The sequence below is a fragment of the Sus scrofa genome, chromosome 3, assembly GCF_054392235.1.
Source record: "Sus scrofa isolate SSC_HxYL_T2T_F1_AM1 chromosome 3, Sscrofa_HxYL_maternal_Yorkshire_Landrace_v2.0, whole genome shotgun sequence".
NCBI classification, from domain to species: domain Eukaryota; kingdom Metazoa; phylum Chordata; class Mammalia; order Artiodactyla; family Suidae; genus Sus; species Sus scrofa.
The window spans coordinates 103,924,555-103,948,050 of NC_139385.1; the positions used below are offsets into that span (position 1 = coordinate 103,924,555).

Below are 23,496 nucleotides of genomic sequence, written 5' to 3' on the forward strand. Positions count from 1 at the left end.
CCACTTTCGGGCACACCACAGCTGGGAAGGGGCAGAGTGCAGGTGAGGCCAATGTCACCATCTCCAGTGTTCTGAGCCAAGAGTGACACCTGATTATTGTTTGTTATTTGGAACTTGTGATCATCTTTGCGGGCAAAGTTGAAGTGTACCTAAGAAATAGCTTTCTAAATAATTAATGCTAGAAATGAGTTGTGGGGGAGGGTGTGCAAACTGTTTAAAATATTTACTCTTTTGTGACTCTCCAGTGTAATTCAAAAGTAACTGCTTGCCACAGATTGGTAGTTTGATTAAAATTATTCATACATCGACATCCAAGAAAGTCCCAAAAGATCACCTTTTGGCAATGCTCTGTTAGCAGTGAATCTAGCTTGGAGAGATCCTTAGTTTTTAAAAGTTCTCATGCAGCCAGTGTGGTTTAATGGGAAGAAGATCTCTGAGAGGCATGGGAGCCAGAGGGCCCAGGTTCAGGTTCCTTTTCTTCCACTTTCCAACAGAAAAATTAACTGTAACTCTTTAAGCTTCAATTTCCTTCCATCTATAAAATGGAACTAATACCAGTTATCTTCATCATGGAGTTGATGAAGTTGTGGGCAGGAATTAATAACTTCAATACAGGCACAGCCTTTTATAATGGTGCCTGACATGTGATAAGGTAATTGGTAAGTATTGTCTATGATTCATTCCATTTCACGTTTAGAAATTTGGGTGATTCATTTACCCTCTGTGAGCTTATCAGTAAGATGGAAGTCGTAATTACATTCATCATAAAAACTCACAGTACAGTCAAAGGAGATACTCTGAAATAACTTTTGTCAATTATCTGTGCTACACAAATATAAGGCAAGGTGATTTTCCAGTCATTTCTTCCTACAAGTCTGGGTCAGAACTGCAACCTGTGGAACCAGTTCCTAGGACTTTAGTTACCTCTCAAATACCAGTCATCTGGTTTACTGCCACTTTAGGCAGCCTCTCACTCGGGCCCAAGTCAGAGACTGGTCACTCTGTCCCCACGCAGGAGGAGACAGCAATGAAAGTTGCCCCAAGGTCCTCTTAAAGTTCCTCTCTCAACCTACGTGACACCACAGCAGATCCCACCCTTCCCGTGATGGGGGGATGGGAAGGGCAGACTCACACAGTTGCCTGGAAGAAGACCTCTCACAAGGTCCCTCTACCCGTTTTCACACCCACTACAGAGAGGTTCAGGTTGTGTCACTGGTTTCTAGAAACTCAGAATATAACATGTCTCATACCTTGGCGTCTCAGAAAGAACTCCAACTTTGACATCCTATTATACTGAGATCTGCCCTGGCCATGAAGGTATCCTACCATGTGCTCCAAATTGAAAGGATAAATAACACCAAAGTGAGGGCTACAGGGTAGCCACCACAAACTTTAATTTTTCTACATCTGGGTCCAGTTTGTTGAAGATTTCTCTTCAGTTTAGTCCTCCTTTGATTCACTTTGCCATTAGAGAACAGGATTTCTTTTTACCCAGATATGGTGTGTAGAGAGGTTAATTGCGGGGCTAGGAGTAGGAATCTGATTCTGTGACTAGAGACTCTGGGCAGCTGCATGGGGTTATCAGAGCCTCTTACCATCCCTCTTCTGGCTGTAATAAAATGCCTGAAGATGTCAGGAGAAACTGGATCATACTTCACTTGACACAGTGTGCCCTTTCACCAATGTGGTTCTGATTTTCTGCGCTTTAAACTTTGATTTATATCACAGTAGAGGAAGGGAGAGTGCTAATAGAATACCCTGTCTAAAAGAGAGTTTGCCAACCGTGGCATGAATGGTAAGAGTATTTTCAGAGAATTAGCATAAATCAGCATAAACACTCTAGCTTCTGGCAGGGCTTCCAAGGTTAAATTAGGAAACACCAAACTCAGGAGATCCTCTCCAACAAGTGAGGGATCCAAGGTCAATGTGTTTGGGAAAAGCCAGCACACTACTTCTTTCTCTTGGGTATTTATAATGGATACTATTGTGGAAAAGGCTCCAAGAATCCCACAGAAAAGAAACTGTGTAACCTTATTAATCCAGCATTTCCTAGATGTATTTGTCCATTGTAGCCTTTCATTTGCAAGCAAAGCATTATAACCTCTGGAAATAGCGTTTCTGGAGAAATGCTCAAAGTTTCTAAGTTGGAAAGCATATTAAAGGTCACAGAGTTCAACTCCCCTTTCCAATTCTACACCCAATTCCAATGTATGAGGTTTTCCCACAGACATCCAAGCAATTCCCAGACACCAGCCGGGAGTCCTGCAGTTCAACTCAATTCTGAGCCTATCTACTTGATACAGCATCAGATCCCACAGATGTAAAACAGTCCTGTAAGACTATCTCCTTTCAGACAGCACTCAAAGTCCAGGTTGTCACCTATGCTTCTGAACAACCAGCTATAGACTGGAGGTTCCAATAACCCCTCCTTGAGTTTGGTTACTTTGCTAGAGCAGCTCACAGAACTCAGAGGAACATTCTGCTTACTAGATTACCAGCTTATTATAAAAGGATGTAACTCAGGAACAGCCCAATGGAAGAGAGGCACAGGGCAAGGTATGGAGAAAGAATTCAGAGCATCCATGCCCTCTCCAAGCCCACAATTCTCCCCACCCAGAAGTTCTTGCCAGCATGGGGAACAAAGACCAAATATTTTTCTAATCCTAAATCACAATATCACTCCTTATGAAGAAATCAGCCATACAGTTAGATGCATTTTCAGAGGTAGAGAACCATGTGCCTCGCAGTATAATCCGTTCCTCTGTTGGACAACTTTTGCAATGAATGGGCACAAGTCATTTGGGTAAGCCTAACAATGGTAAGAGCAGAAACTTTAGAGTCAGAAATATGTGTATTCAACCTCCAACTCTGCCCTCCTTATGTGTGGCTTTGTGAAAGTGACTGGATCTTTCAGCTGAGCCTCCTCCATTCTGATATGAGATGGTAATGATACTTGTCTCCTAAGGTAGAGGAGAGGAATAAATAAAATAATCAATATTAAGTGCTTGGTGTGGGACCTGATACATAGGAAGTGTTCAATAAGTGTTGACCATTATTATTATTAATCCTATACCTACTTTCCTGAGTAATACAGCACAAATCTATTACCCTTTCCATCTGGTAGCCCTTCAGAATCACAGCTTCTCTTCCCAAGCAAAATAGCCCATGTATTGTGCAATATAGTCTTGATTCCTCACCCTATCAGCAAAAAACAAAATAAAATAGCCTATGTCCTCAAATGATTTTATGTATAAAATAGATATTCATACAACTGCAGTATTAATGTCTGCATTACAACATATACAGAAAAATGACATTTTAAAGGATGAAATAGTTATGAATAAATAATGTGCTTTGCCATGAACACCTTGTCTCATTATATACCATTTCATATGGCACAAAAAGCCTATTTTCTTCTCATTAAATATATTATAATGATGGATATTTTAGATAAAGCAATATCATAGGATGTGCTTCATTATTTTTTTAATCCTTAGTTTTACACTCAGAAAAGCAATTCACAGGTCACATAAATACTAGATTTTCATGGCTGTCAAAGCTGAGAACAAAATTTCACTAAAATAAGTAGATCCAATGGAAAACAAGCCAATAGCTGCATTCCCTGAGTCCGTGTACTTATTTCAATCCTATTCTTTCATGCAAATATTTTTATAAAATTCAGCTAGTAATTTTCTTCCCTAATGTCAATCATATGTTCTTACAAACTACCTGGAAGACCTTGGATTTTTATGTTTCTAATCAATGTGTTTGAAACCCAGTGAAAAAATTTAAATGAGTGAGAAAGTTGTATATCTTTGTTTTTAAAATATGCAATACAAGACCTTTCATAAATGATGATGTGTCATTTTCAGCAATAAATTAATTTCCATTTCCCCTCTCAATTCTCTCCTTTCAAATGCTCTTGCATTCCTCTTCGTTATTAATACATCACCTTTCTCTTAAAGAGATAATATGTCTGATTTGCAAATATCTGCTTCATAGCATTAATTCTGGTAGCCATTTGTCAGCACCGAAAAAGTCAACAAATGTGGATCATATGTATTTTTTTTAATGGGTAGGTCATCTTCAATTTTGCCAACTCTTTGCAGTAATGTTCTTGAGATGACCAACAAGCCTCCAGGGGAGAGTATGATCAGATCCGGAGACCAGAATCAGACAAGCAAGAAGGTTAATCCAAGCAAGTTTGTCAAAAGAGGCAGGAGATCACTAGAGAAGGGGGGCAGGAGGAATCTGGGAAATTCAGCTACAGCTTCCAGTGGTTCCAACAGAGAACATGGAGCATTAGGCAGCAGATGACAGGCCAGCCTGCTCAGGCAGCATGGCAGTCCCATAGGGACAACAGGGACCCAGACAATGAAGCTGCATCTCAGTACCCAAGAGAACTGGGGGAAAGCAGAGCATGGGCCAGATTTTAGGGGAACCAGGAAATCAGTCAAGGTCTCACAGAAATGGAATACAAGGCTGGACCATGACCAATAACTGTGCCTGGACACAGTGCTAATGTTTCCTGTTAGGTAAATCTTATCATTTCCTTGGGTAAAAGATAAAGGATCTGAGTCCTAGAGACTTCAACTAACCCCTTGAGACTTAAAAAATAGTCCAGCCAGGACCTGAACCCAAATCCTCTAGCACCAGAGCTGCTAGTTTGAAGCTATGCTACACATCCCGTCTGAAAATAGGACCAGAGCCCAATTGTTAAACCAGAATATTAGGTCAAAACAGAATCTGCTGCCAGGCTAATAAGGCTGAGATCTTTAAAATCCTGCCTTTGGGCTCATTAAATTCCCCCTGATTGCTAAGGAGTCTGGTTTCCATGGAGACCAAGGCAAGTTTGAACTGAATATGAGTTAAATAGTCCCAGCTTTGAAAACAGGGGAGGAAAGAAACCAGGCTCTTCTACTGTCTCCTGTAATTCCTTACCCAAGATCATCTTACAGAAAGAGAAACTGAGGATCTGACAAGGTAAATGAACAGCTCAGTACCACCCAACTAGTGAGAGCGAAGGCACTTAAATCCAGGGTCCCTAATCCTAAGTCTTAAGGCCATTTCATCAAACCATAGCTTATTACACACACTCACATCTAACTCCAAGTCTGTGTAATTCTATAACTAATCAAATTTTTATTTAATGATTTGGAAAGTACATGTTAGGATATTTTCTAATGATGTATGCAGAGATGCTAATTCCCAGTTAATAAGGACCTATAGTTAATAGAAACCTCAATATCAGGGAGCCTCAAAAGTCAAGAGTCTTTTTATGTATTAAATGTAGTCTACTTTTCTCCTTATCTATCCCTGGACACTAACTTATCCCAGAGTCATCAGGAGGAAGGATTTCTTATCTAAGAGGCTAAAAAAGGCAATTAAAAATGTTTTTAAAAATGAGCATGGGGTGTACATATCTTTTTGAATGAAAGTTTTGTCCTGATATATGCCCAGGAGTATGATTGCTGGATTATACATAGTTCTATATTTAGTTTTATTATATATCTATATCTATCTATATATGAATGACTGGCTCACTGTGCCAGACAGCAGAAATTGACACAACATTGGAAATCAACTATGCACTAATAACATTTTTTTAAATGAAGAAGAAGACAAAGATTTAAGTGCAAAGCTTATATTATGAGAAACCAATTAAAAGATAGAAAAAGGAGTTCAAGTTCAAACCCTGAGTCTTGGCTTCTAGGAAATGTGCTTCGATCCCTAACCTAAAACCACCACTGGCAGCATCCCTGCCCTAAATCAAATTTGCCTAAAACATCTCAACAGGCCATTCAGGGCATGGTATGCACTGTTTCTGCCTCAGTTCACAAACTAAAAGAAAACTGGTTCACACAGCCTCAGAGTTGATCATTCCCTGCTATGGTGGATTTTTAGTGGAACAGAGATGAAGAATTGCATTCTTGGTTAGCATGTGTGATGGAGAGGGATGTCTTTTTTCTACCCGACTCTTCTCAGTTCAGTGGGTTATATAGCAGTTTCTTAATAACTGCCCATTAGTTTGTCCTGAACACTAGTATAAAGTCAGGGTGATAAGAGGATGATAATAAGGGCGACCTCTGTTCAGGGAGTGCCACCTTTTCTTACTTCCTGTTTCAGCACCTGAAAGTGGCTTCTAATTGCTTAGACATCAAGTCCACCCTTCTCTACCTAGCTTTAAAAGTTCTTGAGATACTGCTTCCTCCTTTTAGTTCTAAGTTTCCTCTGTGCTCCACCTCCCACACCCCTCCTGTGATCTAGCTACACACACTCCTCTAGTTCAGGCCAATAAGCTCTAAGCTGACTCAGAAATTTGGTTTGTTCTCCTTCCTACAAGAATTCCTCCATGACTAATCCAATTCATATTGCTATCCCACCCCCTGAACTCTTTTAAGACACCCACAGTCAATAACACACAGTTTAGCACTAGACCTATCTGAATATTTGTCTATGCTACTCTTAGCTCCTCAATTCACCCACAAACTTCCTGCAGACACGGCATAGTCTTTAGTATCCTCTCTTAGATGGGTGGAGGTTTATGGAAAGGAGGTATATAGCCCAGTACAAGAAAAGTGAGCATGCACACAAGGCTGATTTAAGAAAAACAACCCACAAACACTCTTGAAGATTAATGAAAGCACTAATGAGGTTTAGGACAATTGAGCCCTGGAGCTATGGGGTCAACTGTCCAGGACAGCAAGTATATTATCTAGTTAGGTGGCAGGACAGAGCGAGACTGGTTCCCATCAACTGAAAGGACCTTGCTAAGTTCATCCTGGTGGGAGAAGTACCCATTTTCATTATTGTAACCTTAAGACTAGGGACAGTAGGGCATGAAAGGTGTTAACACCTTCTCAGAATGTAAAACTGGCTGTCGAGAAGAGAGGACTGCAAGCCAGTTACCTTTCTTTAGAAGATCCATTTGGAGAAGTTAAATTTGCTGACATTTTATCCTCAGGCCTTTACCTGTTTTTGAAGATAAACTGTGGTTGAGTGAATCAAAATAATTTCACAGCAAACAGTTATTTGACCAAAGCAAACCCATTGAGACATAGAGCTTCTAGCTGATTACCCACTTCCAGCCTCCATCAGACATGAATTTATTGATCAAAGGGGAAAAATGAATTGAAAACTAAGTGTTCATCCGAACTCCATTTCCTGAGTTATCTTGGGGTTATAGAGAGTTTCAGCTATAGAGTTATCACCAATAATCCATCTCACTAGATGGTCACTAGATCTTTTTAAGTGTCTTTAACTCAGAACTGCTGGAATAATTTTAGCCATTTTTTCCTCTGTGTTTTCTTTTCTGTAAAGACCAAAGATTTCATTGTGCATCTATAGACATTTATAGATGTCTCATAAATAGAGTGGCTTTGAAAGCTCATATTATTGATATTAAATAATGTACTTGTACTGTTCTCAGGACAATCATAAATCCTTCCTTCCTTCAATTAGATAAAATGCTACTCATTCATTAAGAGCGAGCCAGGTTGTTGCCCATATAAAGTCAAACCAGCTAAGCATGATGAACATGGCTAGTGAATGATTCCTTTGTCATGCTCATTTTTTGATGGTACATAACACATTGCCTAGCCTGATACAATCAAGCATTTTATACATGCCAATCCCTGTGTCAACATCGAGTTTTTATTAAAAAAAAAAAACATGATTTCTACCATCATGCCACTTACAATCTGGGTGAAGGGACAGTCATTGAATAGACAAATAAACACAAAATACTACATGGTTCAGAATTTTGATGAGTGCTAGTAAGGGACAAGTGCTAAAAAGAACATGATTATACAGGGAATAAATCAGGAACCTTAATTTAGACTGGCAATCAGGGAGCTCTCCCCTGAAGAAATGACATGTATACCTCAACCCTGAAGCACGAGTTGAGGTTGGCCAGGTGAGGAGCAGGTGGTGAGTCTTCCAGATAGAGCATGTGCTTATGTGCCTGCAGATGGGAGATCTTAGTGCTCTGGAAGAATTGAAAGAAAGCCACTGATGCTCAAGGGAACTGGGGAGGGTGGCAGGCGATAAGCATTCAAGAGTAGGCAGTAAGGAGTAAAGATTTCACTACATGAAAGAACTACAGAAAAGCAAAGGACTAGAGTGATCTTATTTATTTTTTTTAAAGAATGCTCTGTGTGCTGTATGTAGAATGGGTTTGAAAAGGACAAGAGTAAATGTGTGGAAAGCAGTGAACTAGCACAGAAATCTAGAAGCAAGATAATGGTAGCCTGTTCTAGAATACTATCAGTAGAGGTGGCAGAAACTGTATGGAATCAAATATTTTTTGACAAATGAATCTAAGAGGACTTTAGATGGACTGCAAGTGGACTGCAAGCTGGAGAATAAGGGTAAAGAAGCCAACATTAACGTCACATTTCTTTCTCTCTCTTTTTTTTTTTTTTTTTTTTGGCTTTTTGGGGCCAAACCCATGGCATATAGAAGTTCCCAGGCTAGGGATAAAATCTGAGCTACAGCTGTGGGCCTACCCCACAGCCACAACTACACCAAGTCCAAGCCACGTCTGCAACCTACACCAAAGCTTATGGCAATGCTGGATCCTTAACTCACTGAGCTACAATGGCAACTCCTAATGTCACATTTCTAACAAACAATTGATAGATGGGAGTGCTATTTATGAAGAAGAATTGAGAATCAGCTTGGTCAAAGCAAAAGAAGAAAATAGTTTAGTTTACTATGTCAATGAGACATTGAGAAAAGGATAAGTGAAGTAAACTTTAGTTAGAGATAGACTAGAGAAGTCAGAAGTAAGTAAAAATCTAGGAGTTGTCATCATATTGAAATCACATTAAGCCATGGGAAATGAGACTTTTCCAGATTGTAGAGAAAAAAGGCAGAGGGCTCAGAGTCCAGACAGAGGAGGGGGTGCGAATAACAGAGCAACTAAAAAGGAGTAATAAAGAAAGAGGCAGAATAGTAGAAAAGTGCAACTGGACAGAAACTAATAGAAGAGAGAGACTGGCAGACAGCACTGAAGTCTCTAAAAAATGAGAATTTTAATTGTTCATTAGATTTATTGGTTGCAAGTTGGTGGGCTTGAAGCATGATAAAAATAATTTCAGTGGAGAGATGTAGAATGAAAACAAATTGGGGCATCTTCAACAAATCAAAGATGAACAGGACATGAGAAAACAAAGGTGGCATTCTGCAGACAATGCTTTCTAGAAACTTTACTGTAAAAGAAGGAAGAGAAACAGGGCTGAGCTACAACTGGAGACAGACTTGGAGTAAAGAGAGACAGCAACCATCAGTGAATCTGTAAAATGTGAAATTCAGTACAAGTTAGTGCTTGCCTTAGTTTAGGTGCTCCAAACTGAGCAAGGGCTTAACAAGTAAGTAGTTTATTTTACATTCAAATCCAAGGAAAGAAATTGGATAACTAAGAGAAGAGGAGGAAAAGCCAACTCAGCAATGTATCATCAAGCACAGTGGGTTAAGGATCCAGTGTTGCCACAGTTGTGGCATAGGTCACAACTGCAGCTGGGATCTGATCCCTGGCCTGGGAACTCCATATGCTGAGGATTGCCCCCCCCCCCAAAAGAATGTATTATCAGCTGATTACCACCATGAAATCAAGGCCCAATTATGCTAGAAACCATCTAGGGTATCATTTAGAACACAGTCAGAATTGTTCACCCAAAGGAATGGGAAAGTTCAGCAATAGAAGAATTGTCTTACAGGGTGCTAACACCCCAGTACCTCCTGATTTGCCTCATGCTTCAGAATGGTTGAGTGTATTCCTATAAATGTCCCACTTAGAGATGGTAGAGAAGTCCAGGAGAGAAAATGAAAGATACCCAGTGTAACTGAGGCCAGTGTCTGCTAAATTAAATCTGTAAGTAGCTGGTTGCTATAGTAACCACTAGAGTAAAAGATGGAACAAGAGAATGGGAGGCAGGGCACAGAGGCATCTGATATAAAGTCTACCTTGATATTCACACACTCCACCTCTTTTCCAGCCTGGAAAAATGAAATGGCTTTTGTCTAGTTTATGCCAGAGCTGGCACATACAATCTCCTGATTCCTAGCCTCCAGACCTCCCTGCTTCTGTTTAAGATTAATTATTCCAAGTAGCTATGATACCTGACAAGTAAATTAACTAAATAAGGGTTTTGATAATTCTTGGTGACAGTAGAGGAAATGTTTTAGAAACATCAACCAATTAACCTAATATTTTTTGAGCACATACTGTATTCCCAATCTGTACAAAGTAGTACAGCTTGTCAAGGAATATTAAATATGGTCCTTGCTTTGATGTCTCATTAAAAGCATACTTCATAGACACATGGAAAGAGATCTAAAAATAGCAGAAGGTTAGATATGATTAAATAACAAATGTGGAGTAGGACTGTGTCAAGCTAGGAGAGATCCAGTTACGGCAATGTTTCTGTTGGGAATGAGCAGAATCTCAAGGTGATGAGGAACAAACATGAAAGCTATTTGTTTTCGTTAAAAACTTCAAACTCCAAATGTTAACAGAAGCTATCTCTGGTTAGTGAAAGTAGAGGTGATTTTCACTTTCTTCTGTGGATGTGTCCATATTTTTCATAAGCCTCACCATAAATATGTACTACTTTTATATTCAAAAAATACATATTTTTAAATAACCAAAGGATGGAGAGCAACTAGAACCCTCACACACTGCTGGTGAGAAGGCAAAATGGTTACAGCCAATTTGGAAACAGTTTGCTTGTTTCTAATAAAGTTAGACATACTCTTACCATCAACCCAGCAATCCCACTTATGGGTATTTACCCAAGAGAAGTAGAAACCTGTTCCCTCTATTTCATTCTCATTCTCACTCTCTGACATACCACACAAACTATACACATTTTTTTTTATAATCACAAAACCTGGAAACAACCTACATGTCCTTGAATGAATAAGCAAACTGTAGTATATCCATACAATGGAAGGCTACTTAGCAATAAAAAACAGTGAATGACTGATACATACAAAAACATGTAAGAATCTTAAATGCACTTTAATGTGTGAAAGAAGTTGCATAATATATGATGGCACTGATGTGACATTTTGGCAAAGGTGGTACGAACAGGAAGGAGAGGTGACTACAAAGGGGCAACACAAAGTAATTTGCAGGGTGATGGAACTGTGCTGTATCTTGAGTGTGATGGTGGTTAAACAGCCGTATATGCTTGTGTTACCTCAGATCTCTACACGAAACAGTTTATTTTGCAGTGTGAAATTTTTTTTAAGTAAATAACACAAAAAAAATTTTAATAAAGCATGCCAACAGCACTTTCCCACAAGTGAAAAACAAAGGGAGACCATCACCCCCATTCAGTGCAACAGTTCTGATACCCATTTTGAAAATCTCCTAAGTCAAGTCCTTGGTATTAAGGGCCAGTCACCAGTGGCCAACTCAGTAACTCATTCTTGTACTGATTATCTTCCCTCCATCTACGTTACATTCCCCCTGTCCCAAACTCTCTGAACTCATATTATCAAATATACTACCTACAAACCAGCCTTTATCTCAAACTCTGCTTCCTGGGGAACCCAGGCCAAGAAAAGCAGGCCTTGGGAAAGATCCAATATATCTCTGGAAATTTCAGCTCTAGAGATTTACGGACCATCTCTTGAGAGTGATGGCATCAGTAGACTTGGCTCTAACTAACCTCCAACATCTTCCCAAGAGAGAGTCTGATGGGCCTAGCTTAGGCTGTATGCATACTCTGGGGTCAAAGAGTATGGAACTCATGCCCTCATCTCAACAGAATCATTTGGAGAAGAGAAGAGGCAGTTCTTCAAAGAGTACAAGGAGGTTGGAGACAGGAAATGATTTAGGAAAATTCTGTTACCTAATTGCAAGCTGCTTTCAGATCATGTTAATTTATCTTTTCTTTTTTTATTATAGTTGATTTACAGTATTCTGTCAATTTCTGCTGTACAGCAAAATGACCCAGTTATACATATATATACATTCTTTTTCTCATATTTTCCTCCATCATATTCCATCACAAGTGATTAGATACAGTTCCCTGTGCTGCACAGCAGGATCTCATTGCTTACGCACCCCAAATGCTATAGTTTGCGTCTACCAACCCCAAACCCCTAGTCCATCCCACTCCCTCCCTGTCCCACTCCCCCTTGGCAACCACAAGTCTGTTATCCATGTCCATGAGTTTGCTTCTTTTCCATAAATAGTTTCCTTTGTATTAAAAAAAAAAAAAAAAAAAGGTGTGCACTGTGGCCTACTAGCACACCTTTGTGCCTGAGGTATAAGCTTCTTTTCTCTAAGAAATCAGTAGCTTACTAGACCCTAGTTAGAGCCTTAAACTAGAAAACATAAGCATGATTCTGGTATGTTATGGGATTTTCTGACAGATTTTTCTGAAAGCCCAAAATCAACATTTTGTGTTTGAAAAGCTTGGACTCTAGCAATTGTTAAAATCGCCAGCTTCATGTTTTACTCACTTTCATTTTGTCTCTCTCTAGGTTAATATCCAACACAGGTGTTAAGCACTTGCCAGCTGTTCACAAGATTCAATCTCTACAAAAGGTTTTACTGTAAGTTTAAAGAATGGTTTACCAACTCTTTACTCAGTAGCTGATCTGCCCAACAGCCTCTGAGTCTGCAATATGCATTGTTTAGACTGCATTGTCCAAATATGGTGCTCTGCGTGAGCAAGTATCTTTGCTTTTACCTGAAGACCAGCTAATCTCAGTTGGGAGAAAGTCAGCAGGCTTCTTAATAAGAGAGTTGTCAACAAAGCCAGCTTGTAGCAAATCAGGAAGTCTCTCCTTTCTTCACTGCACACCTTACGCTCCTCCCCCTATAACTCCCTCTCTTCCACCATCCTCTCCTCTTCCCTCTAGACTCCCAGGCTGCCTAGGCATAAAGAAACCACAGTGTGACAAATTCACATCAAAGTGTTAATGATCATGTATTTGATATAGTTGCCTTTTCCCAAGGTATCTGTATTTTGAAAGAGGGGGAGAAAAGGCAGTGTATAACGGCAAGTTTATTTTCCATAGTGTTATTTGAAGAATCTGGACAGACCCAAAAGGAAGAGGTAGGGAAGCAATGCAATGCGCTAACAAGAAAGGAAGGAAGAAGGAAGGTGAGGGGGGCGGGGAGAGAGAAAAATAGAGACACTCACTCAATTTTGCAAATTGTTTCAAGCAGTTTAATCCTTTTATATGTTAGATCAGACCCAATAAGGAAACTTGAGAGGATGAGGGGTGCAAACAGAAAAATGAGACTCTCTTCATCCTTTCAGTCATGAAGAGAAAAGCCAATGATAACATTTTCCTGTGACCCAAGGAGAAAAAGGAAAGAAACTAGCTGTAAGCAGGGGACTGACATGGAGGAAGATGAAGGCCCAACTAGGTGGATGGAGAAGTTTGATATGGAGATAAAAGGTCAGCCTAAATGTCTTTATCATAGTGAGCAGGTGGAGGCAAAGATAATAAAATGGTATGTTAGAACCTCAGCATAATTGAATTAGCTAAGAAACCTTTCAGACAGGGAAGAGACTGGATGTCTGCAAATCCATTTTTAAGAAGAACTGATAGGAGTTCCCTTGTGGTACAGTAGGTTAAGGATCTAGAGTTGTCACTGATGTGGCTCGGGTTTGATCCCTGGCCCAGGAGTTTCTATATGCCACAGGCACAGCCATCAATAAAGATCTGATATACTAAATTAGATATCACTTATTCCCCAAACTTTGAGTTCATCATCCTTTAGAAGAGTAACTATTCCAACATTACCTCAGCTAAAGACTACACCATGCCAAGTAGACTAAGTGTGGGGAGGTGACATGAATGGAGCTGACATAAACATCTAATTTGTCTGTACTCTCTCCTAGAGACATTCAAGATAATATAAACATCCACACTGTTGAAAGAAATTCTTTCATGGGACTAAGTTTTGAAAGTATGATTCTGTAAGTAAAGAAAAAAAAATCCAGTGGAGTAACATTGGGCTTTTCATTTAATGACTTCTTTCTCCTAATGGTACACTCCTTTTTTGTTTGGATGACCTTGGCATTTCACCATTCAAATTTCTCTTTGGTTCTATGTCTTTCTCTCATTTCCCATCTTTACATTTCAGAATCACAACATGGAGCCATGTTAATAATTTACGATTCTGTAGTGTGATTCAAGTATTTAAAATTGCTCTTTGAATGACGGTCTCCTGTGATGCAACATCTGTTCTGAGGGACAGAATAGCTCATGCATCAATAAAGCTAGTTATTGCCTGGCAAGGCTTTTGTCATCCAAAGAAAAAGACAAAGAAGACTTCTGAATTAGGCAGATATGGATATTCCTTCATAACCATGCCAAGCAACTCCTGTTCAGCCCCATGCTGAGCAAAGATGACTTCTCATTTTCTTGGAACAGTCATGTTTTTTAATGAGGTTGAGTTCCTCCCTCTGACTTTTGGGAAAGTTTCTAAATGCATTCTGCATTGTTAATGAACTACCTTTTAATGGTTTGTGCCTGGAGCCTGCATGGCCATTTATCCACTTCCCAAGACAGCCAAGAAACAGGGCACTAAGGGTTACCAAGGGTTTGTGGGATCCATGGACGTTAGATGAACAGAATGACATTTGGAGAACATGTAACTGCAACCTTATCTTGCAAGGAAAGTATTTTATCTTTACATTGCACAAACTGTTGTGTTTGTGTGCTTTAATATGCTGCTATGCAAAAAGGTAAGTTCTAGTCTAAAAAGAATTTTAGTCATTTTAATAGTAATAATATGGTTTAGAGACCGAGCTGCACCAAAAAAACAAAGGAGGGGAACAGAGAGAAATAGCAGGCAAATATGAAGCCATATTGAAGAATAAATCTAAGCACAGTATTTGATGTAGTTTTTTTTACAGGGAATAGAAAAGGTTTGAAAGAGACTAGCAGAGAAATAGAATATGCCAAGGAAAAAATAAAATCAAAAGCATGTGTTCAAGAGTACATAAGATTAAGACAAAAATTGTCGATAATATCCAATCCTTTCACTTAATATGCTCATGGTAATTGTAATCTTTGTGTATGCGAGCGCATGTGCACATGCATTGGAATAAGTTGATGGGGGCAAGAGAAGCATGAGAGAGAAAAGGAAAGCAGAAAAAACTAATTCAAATACAAGAAACATGAAGTTCCCATTGTGGCTTAGTGATAACAAACCGGACTAGTATCCACGAGGATGCAGGTTCGATCTCTGGCCCTACTCAGTGGGTTAAAGATCTGGCGATGCTGTGGCTGTGGGGTAGGCCAGCAGCTCCAGATCTAATTCAACCCCTAGCCCAAGAACCCCTATATGTCACAGGTGCAGCCCTAAAAAGACAATACATATATATCTGTATCTACATATATATACACACACACACATATACATGCACACAACATTATGAAATATGTACAAAATAAAAGCCATCATTCTAAGTATAAAGAAGAATGAAGGTGAAGTGATGGGAGGGTTGAGGGAAAGAGGGTAGCTGAGAAAAGGTGGGCCTTCAAAGAAGAGAGGGATTTAGCCACAGCCTTGGAAAAGGACAAGCAGAGGAAACAGAATCAGCAAGGCCAAGAAGGATTTAAAAAAAAAAAGATAAAAGTGAACTTTTAGAAAATGGTGAGTACCAGAGTAATACTGGCCTGCTGGGTTGTAACACAAATACCACAGCACAGGGATTCCTGGTATACACTATGGAGGGGGAAGATGAGTGATAAATGTAATCAGTTGTACCTGGATGCTTGTGCTTCTTTAAATCTTGCTGTAAACATGGGTCATTTTAAAACATAGTGATTCAAAATTCGTTCATGTTAAAATGCAGCAAGTTTATTAATAGAATATCTTCATACAGAATATATAAGTGGGAAACTGGAATTAATATAATGTTAGATGTCAATTATCTCAATTTTTCAAAAGTGGGTGTGTGCTAATAGCATTCTCATTGTTGCACATTGACACACATCCTTTCTGTCCAGGACATAAGAAAGAAGGCAAGCCATCCTGAGCTACACAGTCCTAACTCTTCCCAAGAGAAGGAAAAGAACTGAAGGAAAAAAGAACCTTTAACAGTTTTGCAAACTCGAATCTACAAAAGAAACTCTCCTCCCTCATAGCTGCTCTCCACAGACTCCTGTTCACTGACATGATGTGGTTCCCCAGAATTTAGAACACACTCTCCTAGCAAGCAAGGACAGCTTTCTTCAGAGTCAGTACTCCTCAGACAGGTCTCTAAAGAATAAATTCCCCTTTGTGAAAACAGGATTTTTTTTTTTTTTTTTAACCTCAGATGGTCCTTAATTCAGAAATAATAGAATCAGAAGATCCTTACACACCACAATTCAAGTCTCCAGCTGTCCTTAGTTTGGGTGCTTTGTCTGGATGCTGGAGCACTTTCGCCCCCTAGGGACATGCAAGGGTACTGGGGGGAGGGGAAGCCTGGCAAACCGGCTCTGATGCCTGGAAAAGCTTTCTATGCCTTGACATTTTTCAAAATCCTAAAGCCCTGATCAATCAATCTCAAAAAAAAAAAAAAAAAGAAAAAAAGCCCAACAATGAAGGATCATCAGACACTTCGATGGCAGCTCAGAGGGCGATGAGGAATAAAAGCCCACCAAGAGGATGCCTCTGAGTCCTTCCCCACCCCCACACTGCCCCCATAACCGGAAAGTCTGAACAGGGAAGAACCTGGCTATGGCCCACCAGCAGAAGGGACTAAGTCAGAAGAAATACAATGAGCTTACTTGTGTGCCAGCTCCCAGCACACCCCACCACAGGAACCGCTCGCTTCATGTGCATTTCCTCCCTTCCTCACTTGGCTTCCATCTCATGCACCTGCCCCTCCCTGAGCTTTCATGGGCCAGGCCCCCCAGCACGTTCATTCTTTAGGATGAGGGCAGACTCTACTTCTAGAGCCTTCTGAGCCCTCACTGAGTGACCACACTAAGGAAGGGACAAAAAAAGCTAAGGAAAACCATGATCCAGTCATTCCTTAGCTGACACTCTGCTCTATCATCATCATGAGGGTGCTTTTAAAATCAGTGCTACCTCTCTTAAGAGAAAAGATAATAAGTATCACCTTCTCTGGTAGTAGTTTGAGAGTCCTACTGCCTAAACCCTGGAGCAGGAAATTTGGGCATAAATTTGTTTATTGTATGGTGATCTATTGTTGACATGGAAAAATGCCACCCCCTCTCCATATGATGGTATTTATTGATTAAGGAGATCCATAAAGACAAAGGTCTATTTTGAATACAGTAATTCTTTTTTAAGTTAGTTTGTATTTTATTTAATCATAGCAATATCCATTTGTAGGACAAATTTGTCAAATTTGACAAATATCTATTTGTGCAGAAAATATTATTTAGTCTATGAAAAAAAGATAGATCAAGCCCATATGGATATGCCCACCACTTCTGTTGGATGAAGCCAGATACAGCCCATGGGCCAACTCTGGTCCATGACCTGGGACTGGCTTTGACAAGTGAATGTTTTGATGATAGGAAACACAAACACTGAGCCTAAGTTAAGCAAAATATTATCCCCAAGAAAAGAAAAAAAATTAATTCATGTCCATAGTATATTACAAAAAAATTGCAGTCAATTATTAATATTATATTTTATATTTGGTCAGTAAAGATTTTGTGGAAACTGTTTAATAAGTACCTATATAAAGTATTTATGTAGTATTCTCCATTTTGCCTCTTGGCCCACAAAATTTAAAATTTACTATTGAGCCCTAGACAGAAAAGTTTGATGACTCATGTTTGATCCAAAAGCCCCAGGGATCCACATCCCACAGGTTAGGGGCAGCTGCCTCCAGGAATTTTCACTACCCAGGGATAGGCTAGCAAATCAGTCAGGAGGCTGGATTGTGCCAGAGACATGTGGGTGGTGAAGGGGCAGGATTTGGGGTACACGCTACTTCTTGGCCATCAGAATCCACGAATTTGTCACTAATGTTGTAAAAGATTTGCCTTGCTCCTCTCTGGAATTTTTAGCGAACCACCTTTCAGGAGGAAGAAACACACACACACAGTTGTTCTCCTGTGATTTGACGCATCTTGAGCTACTCATTGTAGCGCCAGAAGCCGTCAAAGTCCTCAATGCACAGGAGCTTCCTGGGTCAGCTTATGGAACAGTGTTATTTGTAAACCCACTGAGCCCGACAAGGAAAAGGACCTGACAGCAAATCAAGAGCAAGTGATCAGAGGCTCTTCGGGCTAAGCTCTCCCGACCTTGGTTTTCTGCTGTTTTCAGATCCACCCAGGAGCATAGCAATGCAGAGCTGTCAGCCCAAGGTGTCCTTGAGCTCCCCTGTCCAGGCAAACCTGCTCACTGACCTTCTTTGCACCATCAGGATGACTGTTCCATATCCAGGACTATCACCCGCAGAGCCTCCTCCAGCCCCCACTCACACCGCCTCACCCTGACACAGCCCACAGTTTCTGTAATTGATTTCTCTGCCTTTCTGGCTTAACCCAGAGCCACCTCCACAAACCTCCAATAACCAGGTCCCTGTGGGTCACAGGAGATGTTCAGGTTGTCTGACAGCTTAATTAGATCACTTTTTGATGACAGCCAGGCCTGCTGCTGTCAATGAGCACGGGTGAGAGGCTTAAGACCTTAAAGAAAGGTGATACAAAATGTTCTTTCTCTGTCTCATAAATACTTGTTCAATAATGGTATGACTTCTGTCCTTCAGAACAGGGAAGATCTTTGTAGATTCTCCCTGCATTGTCTCTGCCCATGAATGATGTGTACTGAGTCCTTACAGGATCCAGGCTTCTATGCCTAAGTGTGCCTTTTCAAAAATTTCAGGGAGTTCCCACTGTGACTCAGCAGTAACAAACCCGACTAATATCCATGAGGGTGTGGGTTCAATCCCTGGTCTTGCTCAGTGGGTCAGGGAGCTGGTGTTGCCATGAGGTATGGTGTAGGTTGCAGATACGGATCACATACCACATTGCTGTGGTGTAGGTTGCAGATACGGATCACATACCACATTGCTGTGGCTCTGATTTGACCCCTGGCCTGGGAACCCCCATATGCCATGAGTACAGCCCTGAAAGGAAAAAAAAAAAAAAAAAGCAAAATTAAACTTCACCGATTTCTCTGAGTAAGAATACTTGCACATAATGCAAACTTGCAATGTTACAGAATGTTATACAATGATAAATTAAGTCTCCTCCTCACCCTTATCCCGGAACCTTAAGGGCAGTATTTCATTTATGCCACTAACCTGCACTGCCTGACCTTGCCCCAGTGCTTCCAATTATGAAACCCCTGTATCGTTTGCATCTGACATTATTGGTTTTTTAATGGGTCTTTTATTTCAGATGGCTGAGTAAGAATGGGATTCGAGAAATACACAACTGTGCATTCAATGGAACCCAACTAGATGAGCTGTAAGTAGCCCTGACTATTCTTCCAGGCCATTTAGAGGGAAATGGCTCTTACAACAGTGATGTTTATGTGGCTTTGTGTTTTCATTCTTCTTTCTTCGACTCCATCCCCAGGAATCTAAGTGATAACGATAATTTGGAAGAATTGCCTAATGACGTTTTCCAGGGAGCCTCTGGACCAGTCATTCTGTGAGTAGCTTCCCTCATTTTCCAGATGCTAGAGAGCAGGATCTACAAGTTAGAAGTCAACATTCTCCAATTCAGAGAGACTTCCCAGACAGGACTGCCAATTAAGATCAAATTTTGTTTGCATCATCTAAAAAACTTATAGGACAATTTAGGGATGATCCACCTTCTAACTTTCAATAACGTAACAATAATAACAGCAGCTAACATTTAATGAGATCTTATCAAGTCCCAGAGAGTGCTTTAAAAGCTTCAGGGCACATTTCCTAATTTAATCCTCACAATATCCTCTGTGGCAGGAACTATTATTATTCCCATTTTAGAGAAGGAAAAACTTGCTGCCCTGGAGAGATTAATTCACCCAAAGTCATGGAAATTTTAGAGCACAGATTTAGCACCCAGCTCGCCTGACTCATATTATAGACTCTTAACCCCTCTGCTGAACCTCTCTTCCCTCAAAGAGAAAGCACAGTTCTCCATCCTCACCCTCAAGGTCCAGGAGTTTCCCTCCATCCAGTAAGATACACACATACATTTATTTTTGGTCCCCCTTCGTCTCAATTCCAGATCTCTCAGGATGCACTCAGTGCTTCTTAGCCCTGCATCAGCACCTCCCCTCCTCCTGCTGTTTCCTCATGTCTATTTCTTCCCACCCCCAAGAGTGACTCTTACCTTTCTCTTCTTATCTGCCCTTCCACAAGGGTCATGCTAATGCCCACCTCTTCCCTGGCAATCTCAGCCAACAGTGAATTCTTCCTCCCGTGACTCCCATGGCCTTCACGGCTGCAGGGGCCCAAAAAGTGTTTTCCTTGCTTCTAAGCAAGACCTACTACAACTTGACAAATATGCTGCAAGAAGAACACAGCAATTCAGAAGGAAGGAGTCAGATGCAACAAGAAACAACAAGCAAAGAAATAGATAAGCGTGTGAATAACTCTAAAGGGTTGCTAGATAATCGTCACAGAGCCCGACTAAGGTCATTTTGGGTCTTTAGGAGCCACTAGCCCTCACCTCTTATTTGGCAGTCAATGTATAGGCTATCTATATAGTTCCAGGGCTGTGGAACTTGAGCATCCTCAGATTTTGGTATCTGTAGCGGGTCCTAGAACAAATCCCCCACAGACACTAAGGGCTAACTGTCTTCTCCTTCAGGCTGGAGCCTACCTGTCTCTAGAATTAGGCCCCTTATGGTAGGGAAGAAACTCCATAAATGCTTATTACTGATGATAAAGGATAAGTTTTGACCCTTATATGGGACTCTGTGTCTCTGAAGAAGTTCCAAGATTATTCCAGAATGCATAGTTTCCAGTAGGCAATACATACAAAGACGGAAGTATCAACATGATTAAAAGAGAGATGCCAGGGAAGACTACCTCAGTTTAAAACCAATTCTCTCACCTCTCTAAGCCTCAGTTTCCTCACCTAAGAAAGTGACAAAAGCAATAATACCTATGTCCTAATACTGCTCTAAGCTTAATAATATATGTGTAACTGTGTGTGTACATATTTATATGTATTTACATTTACAAATTCTCTCACTGAACAGATAGATTTTAAGCACTATCAGAGCCATGCATGTATACAGTGCAGGGCACAAAAGTGCTTCCTCACAGAAAGCTTATATCCTTACAGCGGGAGTCAGAAAATGTAACTGAATATACAACTTAATACATTGGGTCATGATGTGTGCTATGAAGTGCCAAGTAGGATGCGGGTGGAACAAATGGGGAGCACCAAGCATTTGGTCCCTGTGCTCCAATATACTGAGTCCTTAGAAACTGTAACACACAGTCAGTGTTTCCTATTCGAGTTCTTGGGAGACAGACTTAGAGAAAGTGCTTTTGATGTCTTTGATGAGCAGGATAGCAGTATTTCAATTTCACTTACCTAGACCACCCTGAGGGTTTTGAATGTGCCCAAAGTGGCACCTCTACTTATGTCAGAATATACCTGCCAGGTACACTATCAAATCACAGCACTTTAACCACTGTCTTCTACAGAAAACATTCAAGCTGGGCAGGAGCCCCAGTGAGCTTGTTATCCAGCTGAGGAAACCAGAGCCAGAAACAGGAGCGATCTGCTAATGATCACATGCTGCCCTAAGTGGTCAAGCTTGGACCAGAAAACTGGGTCTCCTGCCTCCCATCCCATGTATTCCCACCACATCATGTCACCTAAAGCACGTCAATATGTTCAGTCAAACATCTAAAGTTATTCATTAAGAGTTCCTGCAACTGGCTGTGAACTAAAACAGAGGGGGAAATAACTATCAACACCAGTAAGTGATACATACACACAGGGCAGAAGGTCCCCTGCAGGTAGTGGGCAGATCCCAGGCACTCTGCAGTATGTCTGATCTGAGTATCCAGTGGAAAACACAAACACGACACACACACCTCAGCTAGCCCTGCTGCAAATGCCGGCAAAAGAAAGATGGAACCAACACCAGCAGTTCTGCAGGGTGCTTGAGGTACAGGGCCATGTTTCCAAAACAGTGGAAATTTTACTCACAGGAACAGTGAGTAAAATTTACAGAAAATCCAAAGGAATTATGAAGCCCATGCTGTGACTTCAAAAGGTAGAGACTGATAGTACATTCCTACATCTTTTCACTTCAATGCATGAGGATATACATGCAAGATACTGGCCAAAGCCCAGCCTATAATTGCTAGCCTTTTCCTCTTTGGGACAAAAGGGTTGATCATGTTTATCAAGGCTCTTTTCTGGGCCTTTCAGGTTTGTCCAAAGATGTCTTGCCAGCCCCTCTGCCTGCTACCCTGGACTCTGGGGCCTATTCCCTCCCCTATTTCTGCAACCTGATGCACCAACCCTAGCTGAGCCCTGGCCCAAGAGCTGCTTGTTTCCTGTGTGCAGAAGACCAGCCTCCCCTGGTGCTGTGGGTTTGTGGATAGGAAAAGGAGTGGGCATAGACCCCTCAGCCCACAGTGGATGCCACTCAGGCTAGGCCTGAGACTGTGGCTTGAGTCAGATTCCCCTCCCTGAAAATCATACTGTGACATGGCTATTTTGCACACAGGTTTACCATGGAGCACTTGATGGAAGCAGAATCAGGCTAAAGGGGAAGCTAAACTACAATGCATTTATAAGAGAAGCTTCTGCTGATCCCATGGGGAGCTCTGGAGTTAAGATGGCCCTTCAAAGTTGACTGAATTAAGGCTAGGGGTGAGCCTCTTCATCAACACTCATTGGTTGAAGGCTAGCCCTGGGGAGGAGCCAAATCTTGGGTAAGCCAGGCAAGGGCACATCCCAGCAAAGAACTCAGTTCCAAACCACCTCAGCTGTGAGTGGTCCTCACCTGTCTTCAAGCCATGCTTTTAAATTTGACCATGCATCAGAATCACCAGGCATGCTTGCAAAACCCTAGATCGCTGAGCCCCACCCTCAGAATGTTTGATTCTGCAGATCAGGGGTGGGGCCTGAGAACCTGCATCTCTAACTTTGCAAGTGATGCTGATGTTGCCAGGCCAGAGAACACGATGAGAATCACTGCGCTAGAACCAATGCTGGGGAATTGGAAAGTTTGGCCCAGTTTCCACCATTTCTCCTCCAAGAGTCAGCTGTGGTGAATCTTACTTCACGACAGGCTCAGTGCTTAGTCCCCAGTAGGTACATTCATGGGATCCTAAGGGAGTTATGGTGAGGGCACCCAAACCAATCCTAACCCCTTCCCCAAAGGCAAAAATTTTAGTTGAGTAAAAAGCAAGAAGCCTCTGAGCACCTGAGAGTACAAGGATAAGATGTTACACAGCAAAGAAAAATAGATGCAGAGAAAGCCAGGGACACCCAGACAGACTCCACAGAGTTTCTGCAGAACAGCTAGCATCCTGAGCTCCCTCTCATGAGTCTTGACCTTGAACATGAGCAGCCGTCTGA

At 41.0% G+C, this 23,496-nt stretch overlaps 1 protein-coding gene and 1 long non-coding RNA gene across 18 annotated transcripts in view; one reads left to right on the forward strand and one right to left on the reverse strand.

Annotated features, from left to right (window-relative positions):
- The window catches only part of LOC146404815 (uncharacterized), a 779,473-nt gene that overhangs the window by 551,643 nt on the left and 204,334 nt on the right, over nucleotides 1-23,496 (reverse strand). The gene's annotated exons all lie outside the window — the stretch shown is intronic.
- Nucleotides 1-23,496, forward strand: part of FSHR (follicle stimulating hormone receptor) — a 169,190-nt gene that overhangs the window by 129,514 nt on the left and 16,180 nt on the right. For 7 of the 9 annotated variants that reach the window (XM_085015918.1, XM_021085884.2, XM_021085881.2 and 4 more), the window contains 4 exon segments: nucleotides 12,499-12,570; nucleotides 13,872-13,949; nucleotides 19,351-19,419; nucleotides 19,531-19,605. In XM_085015918.1, coding sequence (XP_084872044.1) covers nucleotides 12,499-12,570; nucleotides 13,872-13,949; nucleotides 19,351-19,419; nucleotides 19,531-19,605 — 294 coding nt within the window. 9 annotated transcript variants of the gene reach the window in all.